The 15408-nt window shown below is 43.3% G+C and overlaps 1 protein-coding gene across 1 annotated transcript; it reads left to right on the top strand.

Moving 5' to 3' along the window:
* Positions 1 to 4953: 4953 nt before the first annotated feature.
* LOC138637765 (zinc finger BED domain-containing protein 5-like) lies at positions 4954 to 13123 on the top strand. Its single transcript, XM_069726682.1, has 2 exons — positions 4954 to 5049; positions 11327 to 13123. Exons 1-2 carry the CDS (start codon positions 4954 to 4956, stop codon positions 13121 to 13123), a joined length of 1893 nt encoding a protein of 630 aa, XP_069582783.1.
* The last annotated feature ends 2285 nt before the right edge of the window (positions 13124 to 15408 follow it).

Raw genomic sequence — 15408 nt, 5'->3', positions numbered from 1 at the left:
TGGATTCCGGCAGTTAAGTAACTCTGGTACATGCCAGTTTGGTGGACCCTAGAGCCCTAACGAACTCAACCCTGGGCATTAGTTGCATCCATGGCGATATAAAAAACTACCCCACTGCCTGGGTCACCCTTGCCACGCCAGTAGGAACCAAAAGACATCAAGCGGCAGTCCTAAAGTCTATGGGACATGATGTAATATTGGGGAGAGACTTTCCCTTATTTTGGGACTTGTGGAACCTTAAAAATGGCATGAGCACTCTAGTTGAGGAGGGTGCCGTGGGGCTAACCCCTGAGCTATTGCAGCAAGAGGGGGGGGGAGTCCATCTCAGAGGTAACTCCAGAATCTGTAGACTCACCTCTGGCTGTATATGCAGGCGACGCAAGTGAACTAGAGGAGGCTATAGAAATGCCAGGTCTTGAGGTGGCCCGTGGTAAGTTCGGGACCGCTCAACACCAGGACCCTACTCTGGCAAGGGCATGGGAAAATGTAAAGGTCTCTGAGGGAAAACCATTGTACCCAGGGGCTCAAAATGAGTTCCCACACCTAGCTGTGCAGCAGGGTATGCTGTATCATATAGACAAAGTGCGGGGGGTGGCGGTAGAGCAACTAGTGGTGCCCAAGTCCTTTCGCCAGGTAGTTTTGGAACTGGCACATAAACATCCCTTGGGGGGACACCTGGCCGGAGAAAAAACAAAACACCGTATTCTGCAGCGTTTCTTTTGGCCGGGTCTAGGGGGGGACGTGACCCGGTATTGTCAGTCCTGTCCTACGTGTCAATTGACCACACCTATGTCACATTTTAGAAGCCCCCTTGTGCCCTTACCAATAATAGAGGTGCCCTTCGAGAGGATAGCAATGGCTATAGTGGGTCCATTAGTTAAATCTGCCAGGGGACATCAGTACATTTTGGTAGTACTAGATTATGCCACTCGTTACCCTGAAGCAGTGCCTCTGCGGAATGCCAATGCGAAAGCAATTTCAAAGGAGCTTGTTAATATGTTTTCTCGCACCGGCATTCCGAAAGAAATACTAACAGATCAGGGAACCCCCTTTATGTCTCGAATACTTAAGGACTTGTGTAAGCTACTAAAAATCTCCCACTTGCGTACTTCAGTATATCACCCTCAGACTGACGGGTTGGTGGAGCGATTTAATAAAATCCTGAAGGGAATGTTGAAAAGGGTGGTAGATAAGGACGGGAGGGATTGGGATGCTCTCCTACCATATCTCCTGTTCGCTATACGGGAAGTACCCCAATCCTCCACAGGCTTTTCGCCTTTTGAGTTAGTTTACGGGCGATGTCCTAGAGGCCTGTTAGATATTGCTAAAGAGACTTGGGAACAAAAGGTGACTCCTTATCGCAGTGTAATTGAACACGTAATGTTTATGCAAGATAGAATTGAGGCGGTCATGCCAATAGTTAAAGAATGTTTAGAACGTGCGCAACAGGCCCAAAGCACGTATATAACCGAGCGGCTAAAACACGAGTCTTTCAACCCGGAGACAGGGTGTTAGTATTAGTACCCACTGTAGAAAATAAATTTCTTGCGAAGTGGCAGGGCCCATACGAGGTGTTGGAGAGAATAGGTGAAGTGAATTATAAGATATATCAACCAGACAAGAGGAAAACCGAACAAATCTACCACATAAACTTGCTTAAGGCCTGGCGGGATAGGGAGAGTCTAATGGCAAAAGCCACCCTTAATGATGGACCTCGTAGGGCACCCCCATCTGTGGTAAATGACCCCCAGGTAGCATTGCCAGAGGTGGGTATTGCAGAGACACTATCCGAAAGTCAGAAACGAGAGACTAAGAAATTTATACAGAAAAACGCAGAGGTTTTTTCAGAGCTTCCTGGTCGTACTCACTTAATTAAACACGACATTGTTACTGATCCACAGGTCCGTGTACGACTAAAACCATATCGAATTCCGGAGGCTCGGAGACAAGCCATTGCCCAGGAAGTCGAGAAAATGTTAGAACTTGGAGTCATTGAAGAGTCCCGGAGTGATTGGGCTAGCCCAATCGTGCTAGTGCCCAAACCCGATGGGACTATTAGGTATTGTAATGATTTTCGGAAATTAAATGAGGTATCAAAATTCGATGCCTACCCGATGCCGAGAGTTGATGAACTTATAGAGAGACTGGGTTCGGCCAGGTACATATCTACTATCGACTTAACAAAAGGTTATTGGCAGATTCCCCTCACGGATTCAGCCAAAGAGAAAACGGCCTTTGTAACGCCCCAGGGACTGTTCCAGTACCGTGATATGCCATTTGGGTTGCATGGTGCTGCAGCCACCTTCCAACGTCTAATAGATATTGTCCTTAAACCCCACGTCCGGTATGCGTCCGCATACTTGGACGATATCATTGTCTTTAGTGATGACTGGGACACACATTTGTCAGAAGTACAAGCCGTCTTAGACTCGATAAAAACTGCTGGGTTAACTGCCAATCCTAAGAAATGTACCTTGGGATTGGAAGAGGCTCGCTATCTGGGATATAGCATAGGGCGAGGAGTCGTAAAGCCACAGACCAATAAAGTGGACGCTATTCAGAATTGGCCACGACCGGTCAACAAAAAACAGGTCGGAGCCTTTTTAGGGATCGTTGGCTATTATAGGCGCTTCATTAAAAATTTTGCCACCATCGCGGCCCCTCTCACAGAGCTTACCAAGGGCTCAAAATCTATCACAATAAAGTGGAACGCAGAAGCAGAGAAGGCCTTTCAGTATTTGAAAACGGTCCTCTGTGACCAACCAGTGTTGGTTGCCCCTGACTTTAAACGGGAGTTTATTGTCCAAACGGACGCCTCTGGTGTCGGCCTCGGTGCAGTGTTGTCACAGGAAGTGAATGGCGAGGAACACCCAGTAAGCTATCTGAGTAGGAAGCTTACCAGGGCAGAAAAGAATTATAGCGTGGTTGAGCGCGAAGCCCTGGCTGTGAAATGGGCCCTATTCACCTTACGCTATTATTTACTAGGTCGCCAATTTAGGCTAGTAACGGACCATTCACCCCTAACATGGATGTCCCGCGCAAAAGAGGGCAATGCGAGGGTGACACGCTGGTTCTTGGCATTACAACCTTTTAACTTTTCCGTTGACCAAAGGGCAGGCGCAGCGCACGGGAATGCAGATGCGTTATCCAGAACACACTGCTTAGTGACTCATCGTGTCCGACCCTACAGGCTCGAACAAAGGATGGGGGTATGTGAGGTGCCAAGGGGAGAAGTACTAGAAAACAGATATGTTTCTCCCCGTTTCATTTCATATGTATCACGGTATTGATTGTGAAGCTGTTTATTTCTCTGTAATCCGGTCCTGGTTTCTTTAGTGATCAGCCTGAAAGCTCTGGTGCTTCCCTTCCACATACGATCCAGCTTTTGCTTCAGCTGATATAATCAAGGAACTGCTGGGATCTCAGTCTCTCATCTGCTGGTCTGGGAGCTGACACAGTAAGGTTGCACAAACTTCTTTCTTGTTGTATAGGTTTATTTTGTAGTTAGTATCTTGTTGTTAGTTAGTGGCCAGACGGCCTTAGACATTTTATTTCATGTTTGGCACGTGTAACATTGTACGGCAAATGTGTACAATAAATACACCTGACACATACCTGTGTGGAACTCGCTAGCCTGCTATTGTTCATTGTGACTCCATAGCCACCTGCTTGGGCCAAAGCAGAGATCCCTGATGAGCTATATTCCCACAATATATATATACATATATCATTGACACACACACACACACACACACACACACACACACACACACACACACACACACATATATATATTTATATTTAATACAAAGCTAGATAGCTTAAAAGCCAGTAATTCAATTGTCTGCTTTTGCTATCTCCTTCTCAAAGCATGAGAAAATATTCAGAAAAATTCCCACGCTAGAGTTCATATGAGTTTATGCCACCAGGGGGCGCAGCACCGCAAGTCAACGAAGCTGCATTCCATTCATTCCCCAGTACTCAGTATTATCGTTCACCGCTACTGGTTAAAAACCCAACAAACACTTTTTTTTATTGGTTGCCCGTCATAGCTAACGAACTGCGCTCTGTAAGTGACTGTCCTTTATAGAATCACATGCCTCAGTAAACCACTGCCCAGTACACACTGAGCCTTGTACCTGCTACCTCCAACCCAGTCCCTGCAAGCAAAAACACTACAAGTCCTTAAAGAAAACTTGTCACTGAGTTTGATCTCCCAAAACTATTTACTAGTGCATATAGCCCAGTGAAACATGAACTCATCATTATCTAATATCAGTTTTAATTGCAGTGGATGAGAAAATGCACGTAAAAAACCTCTGCCTACCCAGGTTAATAACTTCTTAAGGACCAAGCCACTTTGTAGGTTAATGACCGGGCCTCATTTTTTAAATCTGACCAGTGTCAATTTATGAGGTAATAACTCTGGGAAGCTTAAATGTATTCCTGTTATTCTAAGACTGTTTTTTTGTGACATATTGTACTTTATGTTAGTGGTAAATTTTGGTCTACACTGTGTGCAGAATTATTAGGCAAGTTGTATTTTGATCACATGATACTTTTTATACATGTTGTCCTACTTCAAGCTGTTCAGGCTTGAGAGTTAACTACCAATTAAGTAAATCAGGTGATGTGCATCTCTGTAATGAGGAGGGGTGTTGTCTAATGACATCAAAACCCTATATAAATTGTGCTTAATTATTAGGCAACTTCCTTTCCTTTGGCAAAATGGGTCAGAAGAGAGATTTGACGGGCTCTGAAAAGTCCAAAATTGTGGGATATCTTGCAGAGGGATGCAGCAGTTTTGAAATTGCCAAACTTTTGAAGCGTGATCACCGAACAATCAAGCATTTTATGGAGAATAGCCAAAAGGGTCGCAGGAAGCGTGTTGGGCAAAAAAGGCGCAAAATAACTGCCCATCTATTGAAGAAAATCAAGCGTGACGCTGCCAAGATGCCATTTGCCACCAGTTTTGCCATATTTCAGAGCTGCAACGTTACTGGAGTAACAAAAAGCACAAAGTGTGCGATAATCAGGGACCAGGCCAAGGTAAGGAAGGCTGAGAAACGACCACCTTTGAACAAGAAACATAAAGATAAAATGTCAAGTCTGGGCCAAGAAATGTCTTAAGACTGACTTTTCAAAGGTTTTATGGACTGATGAAATGAGAGTGACTCTTGATGGGCCAGATGGATGGGCCAGAGGCTGGATCAGTAAAGGGCAGAGAGCTCCACTCCGACTCAGACACCAGCAAGGTGGAGGTGGGGTACTGGTATGGGCTGGTATCATCAGAGATGAACTTGTGGGACCTTTTCGGGTTGAGGATGGAGTGAAGCACAACTCCCGGACCTACTGCCAGTTTCTGGAAGACAACTTCTTCAAGCAGTGGTACAGGAAGAAGTAAGTATCATTCAAGAAAAACATGATTTTCATGCAGGACAATGCTCCATCACATGCCTCCAACTACTACGCAGCGTGGCTGGCCAGTAAAGGTCTCAAAGAAGAAAAAATAATGACATGGCCCACCTGATAACCCCATAGAGAACCTGGGGTCCCTCATAAAATGTGAGATCTACAGGGAGGGAAAACAGTACACCTCTCGGAACCATGTCTGGGAGGCTGTGGTGGCTGCTGCACGCAATATTGGTCGTAAACAGATCAAGCAACTGACAGAATCTATGGATGGAAGGCTGTTGAGTGTCATCATAAAGAAAGGTGGCTATATTTCCCACTAATTTTGGGGGGGGGGGTTGTTTTTGCATGTCAGAAATGTTTATTTAGAAATTTTGTGCAGTTATATTGGTTTACCTGGTGAAAATAAACAAGTGAGATGGGAATATATTTGTTTTTTATTAAGTTGCCTAATAATTCTGCACAGTAATAGTTACCTGCACAAACAGATATCCTCCTAAGATGGCCAAATCTAAAAAAAACACTCCAACTTCCAAAAATATTAAGCTTTGATATTTATGAGTCTTTTGGGTGGATTGAGAACATAGTTGTTGATCAATAATAAAAATAATCCTCTAAAATACAACTTGCCTAATAATTCTGCACACAGTGTATATTATATGTGTTTATTTATGAAAATATTGAAAATTTGGCAATTAATTTGAAAAATTCACAATTTTCAAATTTTAAATGTTGATGTCCTTGGCAAAAGTAAAAAAAAAAAGTAAAAAAAAATGTGAAAAAAATAAAAAAAATATAAAAGTTTAAATCACCCCCCTTTCGCCCCAATCAAAATAAATCAATAAAAAAAAAATCAAATCTACACATATTTGGTATCGCCGCGCTCAGAATCGCCCGATCTATCAACTAAAAAAAAGCATTAACCTGATCGCTAAACGGCGTAGCGAGAAAAAATTTCGAAACGCCAGAATTACGTTTTTTAGGTCGCCGCGACATTGCATTAAAATGCAATAACAGGCGATCAAAAGAACGTATCTGCACCAAAATGTTATCATTAAAAACGTCATCTCGGCACGCAAAAAATAAGCCCTCAACCGACCCCAGATCACGAAAAATGGAGACGCTACGAGTATCGGAAAATGGCGCAATTTTTTTTTTTTTTTAGCAAAGTTTGGAATTTCTTTTCACCACTTAGATAAAAAATAACCTAGTCATGTTAGGTGTCTATGAACTCGTACTGACCTGGAGAATCATAATGGCAGGTCAGTTTTAGCATTTAGTGAACCTAGCAAAAAAGCCAAACAAAAAACAAGTGTGGGATTGCACTTTTTTTGCAATTTCACCGCACTTGGAATTTTTTTCCCGTTTTCTAGTACACGACATGCTAAAACCAATGATGTCGTTCAAAAGTACAACTCGTCCCGCAAAAAATAAGCCCTCACATGGCCAAATTGACAGAAAAATAAAAAAGTTATGGCTCTGGGAAGGAGGGGAGTGAAAAACGAACACGGAAAATTGAAAAATCCCATGGTCATGAAGGGGTTAAACCAGAGAGTTGTGCAACACAAAATAATTAATAAATAACATTTCCCACATGTCTACTTAACATCAGCACAATTTTTGACAGATATTTTTTTTTTGTCAGGAATTTGGAAGGGTTAAAAGTTGACCAGCGATTTCTCATTTTTCCAACAAATTACAAAAGCATCTAAAAGAAAGAACTGTCTAAGTAATATCCTTAGCAGCTGGAATCAGGACAGCCAGGTGCCGAGGCTGTCATAAGATGTGAACAATAGTAATTTGAAAGAACTGATAACGCGCTTAAGGTACCTTCACACTGAGCAACTTTAGAACGATAACGATAGCGATCCGTGACGTTGCAGCGTCCTGGATAGCGATCTCATTGTGTTTGACACACAGCAGCGATCAGGATCCTGCTGTGACATCGCTGGTCGGAGCTAGAAGGCCAGAACTTTATTTTGTCGCTGGATCACCCGCTGACATCGCTGAATCGGCGTGTGTGACACCGATCCAGCGATGTCTTCACTTGTAACCAGGGTAAACATCGGGTTACTAAGCGCAGGGCCGCGCTTAGTAACCCGATATTTACCCTGGTTACCATTGTAAATGTAAAAAAAAAAATCACTACATACTTACATTCCGGTGTCTGTCGCGTCCCCCGGCGTCAGCTTCCCTGCACTGTGTCAGCGCCGGCCGTAAAGCAGAGCACAGCGGTGACGTCACCGCTCTGCTTTACGGCCGGCACTTAAACAGTGCAGGGAAGCTGACGCCGGGGACGCGACAGACACCGGAATGTAAGTATGTAGTGTTTGTTTTTTTTACATTTACAAAGGTAACCAGGGTAAACATCGGGTTACTAAGCGCAGCCCTGCATATATACAAATATACACAGCACTTTGTGGTGTCCTGCACCAATAAATCTGGTCTATCTCACCAGACTTCCGAGGCGTGGTAGGTGCAAGGAGCTCTTAATGCGCAGGCAACCTACGTATTAAGAGCTCCTTGCACCTACCACACGTCAAAAGTCTTTGAAATTAAAGTTCTTTAAAATTACAAAATCATTTTTAGGGACCACATCACATTTAAAGTGACTTTGAGAGTCCTATGTGGCAGAGAATACCCAATTCCCGTAATCATTGTATATTTGCTTGCTTCCTCCCCTGCCAGGAGAAATAGATCTATCGATGAAAAATACAGAAGATACAGGTCTCAGAAAATAGTATCAGAGCCAAATGAATTTTTTTTTGCAAAGTTACACTAAAATATAAAAAAAACTATGCAAATTTGGCATTTCCACAATTGTAATCATGTTGCCACAATGAACGAAATGTTTTCTAATGTAAAGTAATTGTTGGGCTTTTTTATTTTTATTTTAAAATAATAAAGCAATATTACCCTGTAAAAGTAAATGTAATACATATACATAAAAGTTTATCAAGATTTTACACTTATTAAACCTATTAAAGACTACGTAATAGAATTGTGGGCTCACAGTAGGTAACATCCATGCATTCTACAGTGAATGTTTTACACATGCTTCCATACTCAGCTTCCACAAGGGGGCATCAATACAATAAAGATTCCCCCAGATTGTACTGAGGTTAAAAGCAAGGGATTGTTCTAGACATAAAGAATGTAGATTAAACTGTTCACGCTGAGAAAAAAGTAAATAAATGCCATTTATAGCAGGCGGCTGAAGAGCAAAGGGACAAGCTTAGATCATCTGGTAAAGAAAAACTTACAGACCAGTCATTTTTATATCATTAATCATGCATAGTATTCCACATAGTATAGAGTGCAGCCAAATAAAACATATGCATATGTTACTGATTTAGTGCTCCCATAGATATGAAGATTAATAGAAGACACCATAATGCAGAAGCCAATCATTTATTTTTATTCCGTTTTATTAGTGTGGTTTTTTTTAGTAAGCATTACATATGGTCATAAGAAGATTTACAATGGTATATGACATCACATGATACAAGTAGCTAGCCTAAAATATACCACAAATAGTCTACTTATGAAATTCAGAATAAACAAGATTTCTTTATGATTTTCAATGAAATACTAAAAAAAAATAGTCATGGGCAATCCCAGGACTGATGACAGCTACCCGCATGCAGCAGACATAGCCAAATAAATGTGCCACAGTACAATCAAGTGCCAGTCAGAGTGCTATCATTTAAAAACCAGGAATAGAATCAATATCAATCTAGAGCAGTGTTTTTCAACCAGTGTGCCGCGGCACACTAGTGTGCCGCGACACATGGTCGGGTGTGCCGCGGGGAACGTTCCCCAAACTATGGTGCCCCCTTCACTTGCTTGCCTGAGTCCCTTCCTTCAGCGGTCTGACCGCCACTGGCACTTCCGCATCAGGGAAGCGCCAGCAGCTGCTGACGTCACAGTCTGGCTCTGAGCGTGTGACATGCTGCCGCCGCCGCTCGTAGTGCCGGTGACTCAGTTCGGGTGGCGTGTGTGGTTGGACACGTCAGACGGTAGTAATTCAGTCCTAAAGGGTCCACGGGGACCGGGTGGAGAGTTTGCATGCATGATAGGGGAGGGGGAGGGAGCAGCGGCCAGGGCAGGGGCAACAGCCAACAGCAAAACTGACATATATATATATATATATATATATAGTATGGGGGCACAAATCTGGACATATGGGGGCACAAATCTGGACATTATGGGGGCACCGATCTGGACAGTACGGCCCATACTGTCCAGATCTGTGCCCCCATAACATAATGTCCAGATTTGTGCCCTTATATGTCCAGATTTGTGCCCCCATACTGTCCAGATTTGTGGCCCCATACTGTCCAGACTTGTGCCCCCATATGTCCAGATCTGTGGCCCCATTCTGTCCAGATTTGTGCCCCCATGCTATCCAGATTTGTGCCCCCATACTATCCAGATTTGTGCCCCCTATTGGGGCACAGATCTGGACAGTATGGGGGCACAAATCTGGACATACAAGGGCACAAATCTGGACATTATGTTATGGGGGCACAGATCTGGACAGTATGGGCCGTACTGTCCAGATCAGTGCCCCCATAATGTCCAGATTTGTGCCCTTATATGTCCAGATTTGTGCCCCCATACTGTCCAGATCTGTGCCCCAATAGGGCGCACAAATCTGGATAGTATGGGGGCACAAATCTGGACAGAATGGGGGCACAGATCTGGACATATAAGGGCACAAATCTGTACATTATGGGGGCACCGATCTGGACAGTACGGCCCATACTGTCCAGATCTGTGCCCCCATAACATAATGTCCAGATTTTTGCCCCCATACTGTCCAGATCTGTGCCCCCATTCTGTCCAGATTTGTGCCCCCATATGTCCAGATCTGTGCCCCCATTCTGTCCAGATTTGTGCCCCCATACTATCCAGATTTGTGCCCCCTATTGGGGCACAGATCTGGACAGTATGGGGGCACAAATCTGGACATGCATATAACAATATGCATATAACAATGCTTATAATGTTATACTGCATATAACAATGAGAAATGTACAATGAGAAATACTATGGTCATGAGGCTGGAGTACTACAAGTACCAGCTCATATGCTGAGTATATGAGCTGGCACTTGTACTCTGGCCTCATGGCCATAGTATTTCTCATTGTACCCCTTTATATTGCAGTATATGAGCCACATAATTATCAGCACCATATACTGTGGCGCTGTACAGTGCATATCACCACAGTATATGGTGCTGATAATTATGTGCTCATATACGTGGGACTGTATGTATGAGTTTACATGGGACTGTATATATATATATATATATAGGAATACATGGGACTGTATGTATGAGGTTACATGGGACTGTATATATATATATATATATAGGAATACATGGGACTGTATGTATGAGGTTACATGGGATTGAATATATGAGGGGGTTATCCTTTTTATTTCACTTTTTGTAAAATAAATAATTTATTGAAAGGACCTCTGCCAGGCATATTTCACTCTTGAGGGCTTAAAAAGCAGCTCTGGTGGTGATAAGAAGCGGATTTAAAACCCCCAAGAGTGAACTCCGTGAGAGCTGTATGTGTGGAATAATAACTTATATTTTGGCGGTCTTCAGCAGTCATGTCCTGCTTGAATTGACTCTAGTGGCGTAGCACTTTGCAGCCGGCTCTATTCTACTTATAGAGAAAGCTGAGTGCTATGTCACTAGTGTCAATTCAAGCAGTAAATGCAGACCGTAGTAATATAAGTTATTATTCCACACATGCAGCTCTCACGGAGTTCACTTTTGGGGGGTTTAAATCAGCTTCTTATCACCACAAGAGCTGCTTTTTAAGCCCTCAAGAGTGAAATATGCCTGGCAGAGGTCCTTTAAGTGTGCCCGATATAATGTAATACTCTTCTATTTTAGTGTGTGGCTGCGCACACTATCTCAGCAGTGATGGAGAAGTATTTGAGAATGGAAAAGGCAAATGCCGAACAGGACCCTGGACACAATTCTAACCCAGATGAAGGCCCTAGTAAGAGAGGTCGACAAAAGAAAAAAGACAAGACGGTGAGCTCAAGGCAATACAGTGAAAGCTATCTTTCATTTGGATTTACTTTCACTGGGGATGCGACAGCACCAACACCACTGTGCTTGGTGTGTGGTGAGAAGCTATCCAATAGCGCCATGGTGCCAAGCAAGCTTAAACGCCATCTCCAAACGAAACACCCTTCCTTTCAAAACAAGCCGATGGAGTATTTTGTACGCTTACGAACAAACAATGAGAAAGGGGCAACTTTTTTGAGAAAAAGCACAAAGGTAAATGAGAGAGCCCTCAAAGCTAGCTACGTTGTTGCTGAACTCATAGCTAAATCAAAAATGTCCCACACTGTGGCAGAAACATTAATACTGCCAGCTTGTAAAGCTATTGTAAATGAGATGCTTGGCCCTGACGCAGCCAAAGAGATAGCTAAAGTGCCTCTCTCTGATAACACAATTGCCAGACGGATTGATGACATGTCTGCGGACATTGAAACAGTTGTTTTGGAAAAAGTGCGCATCAGTAAGAAATTTGCCTTGCAACTTGATGAGTCGACGGATATCAGGGGACATTGTCAGCTGTTGGCCAATGTGCGTTTTGTGGATGGAGAAGCCATTACAGAAAACTTCCTATTTTGCAAGGCACTGCCAGAAAAATCAACAGGAGAGGTAATATTCCAGGTCACATTGGAATATCTTGATAAAAGTGGGCTTACATGGGAAAACTGCACAGGTGTCTGCACTGATGGAGCCGCAGCCATGGTCGGGCGCATCAAAGGCTTTGTAAGTAGGGTTAAAGAAAGAAACCCAGATGTTCTTGTTACCCACTGTTTCTTGCACCGTGAGGCCCTCGTTGCAAAGACCTTACCAGCAGATCTAGCTCCTGTGTTGGATGATGTTGTGCGCATAGTGAACTTTGTGAAGACGCGACCTTTGAGATGTTGCTTATTTGCGTCTTTGTGTACAGAAATGGGAGCGGAACATAAAATCTTATTGCTCCACACGGAGGTCAGGTGGCTGTCACGCGGCAAAGTGCTGGCCCGTGTGTATGAGTTGCGAGAGGAACTTAAAATATTTCTGACAAACGAGAGGTCCGATTATTCAAACCTGCTTGCAAGTGATCAGTGGTGTGCAAAGCTGGCATACCTGGCTGATATATTTCAATATCTGAATGAACTAAACACACGGATGCAAGGCCGAAATGAAAACCTGCTTACAAGCACTGATAAAATGAACGGATTCCGTTTAAAGGTGCAGCTCTGGCAGCAACATGTGCAGGGTGGCAACCTTCAGATGTTCCCGCTCACCGAGAAACTGCATGATGACAATACTGCTGCAATGTGCGAGGTGATTGGCAGACATTTGAAAACTCTTGAGGAGAAGTTATTGTTTTATTTCTCTTCAACCTTCACAGAATGCCTTGACTGGGTTAGGGACCCATACAGCTCATTATCCGTTGCTGAAAAGGACATGACTTTAAAGGAGCAAGAGGAACTCATTGAACTGAAGCAAAATCGTGGTTTAAAGCTAAAGTTTGCTGATCTTCCTTTGGACAGTTTTTGGTTATCTGTTGCCAAGGAGTTCCCCATTCCGGCCAACAAAGCTATTTTGACATTGCTCCCATTTTCGACCACATATCTATGTGAGCTGGGCTTCTCAAGCTTGACTGCGATTAAAAACTAAAAACAGGGAGAGACTGAGAACTGTTGAGGAAGAGCTTTGTGTGTGTCTTTCCACCATTCCTGCTAGGATATCCCTTTTGTGTTTATCGAAACAGGCCCAGGTTTCACACTGAGTGAGTATAAATACATTTAGAATCTATATTATTAACTATATGTATAATATGTACTGTTTTAGTGTCATTTTGTGCCATTTTGGTTGGTGGTGTGCCCCGGGATTTTTTAAGTATAAAAAGTGTGCCGCCGCTCAAAAAAGGTTGAAAATCACTGATCTAGAGTACTCCAATAAAAAGGACAATGATACTGTTACCAAAGATATTCCAATGAACAGTGACACTGTAGTGATGAGCAAGTATACTCGTTGCTCGGGTGGTCTCCGAGTATTTTTTAGTGCTCGGAGATTTAGTTTTCGTTGCCACAGCTGCATGATTTATGGCTGCTAGACAGGCTGAGTACATGTGAGGAATGCCTGTTTGTAAGGGAATTTCCACATGTGTTCAGGCTGTCCAGCAGCCGTAAATTATGCAGCTGAGGCCACGAAAACTAAATCTCTGAGCACTAACAAACACTCGGAGATCATCTAAGCATGCTCGGTGAAAACCCGAGCAATGAGTATACTCGCTCATCACTAAGCGACAGAATTTGTTTCCATAAGCAGTGTCAGTCACAGATTGCATCAATTTATATCATAAGCATTAGACCCCATAAAATTAGCTAGAGTCTGTCTCCATGAACAGTGTCAGCAGAGAACGGTCTCCAAAAAATTGACAACCAGAGTGCAAGCCAAGAGAACAGATGACAGGTTGCATTTAGAAAGCCCCTGTTGTACCTAAACAATGGAAACCCTCCTCAAGTGACCCCACTTTGAAAACTAGTTTCCTCAATTTATCTAAATAAGTGGGGAGCACCTTCAACCCCCAAGTACTTCAAAGAAGTTTATAACATATAGTTGTGAAAATAAAAAAATCACATTTTTCCAATAAAAAATGTTCTTTAAGCCCCAATTTTTTTTATTTCACAAGGGTGAAAGGAGAAAATTGACCCCAAAATTTGTTGTGACAATTCTCATGAGTACGCTGATACACCATAGTTGAGGGAAAACTACTGTTTGGGCAGATGGCAGGGCTCGGAAGGGAAGTCGCATTTGGAGAGACCCTGAAGTGCCTAAACAGCGGAAACCCCCACAAATGATCCTATATTTGAATTGATCCAGTGCTTTATAATGTGATGGCATACATAAGTTGTGTAGAGTGCATCAGGTTGGCATACGCGAGGTGTGTAGAGTGCATCAGCTTGACATACGTGAGTTGTGTAGAGTGCATCAGGTTGACATATGTGAGTTATATAAGTGATAAATAAATGTAGTAGTCCATGGGTGTGTGGGAAAGATTGAAGCATTCTTTTAGACAGAGGCCAGGTTTGTTGGGGCATGTGTCGCCTTACCAAGTGCTGTATTTTCTTATCCCCCTTCTGTAACACACTCAGCACCTTTTTTGCAACCTTCCTTTCTTTGAGGTTCTTTGAGGGACTTCACTGGGGAAATGTTGCCCTGGTACGATATGGGCACCTTTAGTTCCGGAAGGACTGGGGCCCCCTCCTTCCTGATTGCTAAATATTAGGGCCTTGATCACTACCTCCTGGAATTGAAGGTACGTACAAGTCTGGCCTGCACATCATGATAGCACAAAAGAGTTATACATTAACATCTGTACTATGTCCATGACCAGCTTCTTGTATCACAACTTAGCTTTTCTCATGGCACTGTACGGCTGGAGGACTTGATCAGGCAGATCATCTCCACTCATGTTCTTCTTGTACCCCAGGACATAGCCTGGTTTGGTGACCTGTGTAAAGATACCTCTTACAGCCTTGGGGGTACTGTAATCACCATGTATAGTGGTCATGAAAAGAATATCCCCCTTATCCATGTACTTGACTACCAGCATGTTGTAGCTATATTAGGCTATGCTCTCACTCTGAGCAGCTGCTCAATTGGCATCTTAGGGCGGCCCCTATGATTTTTGAGAACAGTACTGCATGCGCTTCGTGAAGCAGAGAGGGTTTTGTAGAGAGGGATGGTGGTATACAAATGATCTACATAGAGATAACCTTGGTCCAGCAGTAGGTGCACCAAATCCCACACAATTTTCCCACTCACTCCCAGGACAGGGGGACGTTCTGGTGGTTGAATCTGGGTGTCCTACCCTTCGTAAACTCTAAACCTGTGGGTGTATCCTGAGGTACTCTTGCACATTTTTTAGAGTTTCATTCTGTATCTGGCCCTCTTAC

Source organism: Ranitomeya imitator, chromosome 5 (genome assembly GCF_032444005.1).
Source record: "Ranitomeya imitator isolate aRanImi1 chromosome 5, aRanImi1.pri, whole genome shotgun sequence".
NCBI classification, from domain to species: domain Eukaryota; kingdom Metazoa; phylum Chordata; class Amphibia; order Anura; family Dendrobatidae; genus Ranitomeya; species Ranitomeya imitator.
Note: the sequence above shows the minus strand (reverse complement) of the source record. Positions and strands in the feature narration are given on the sequence as shown.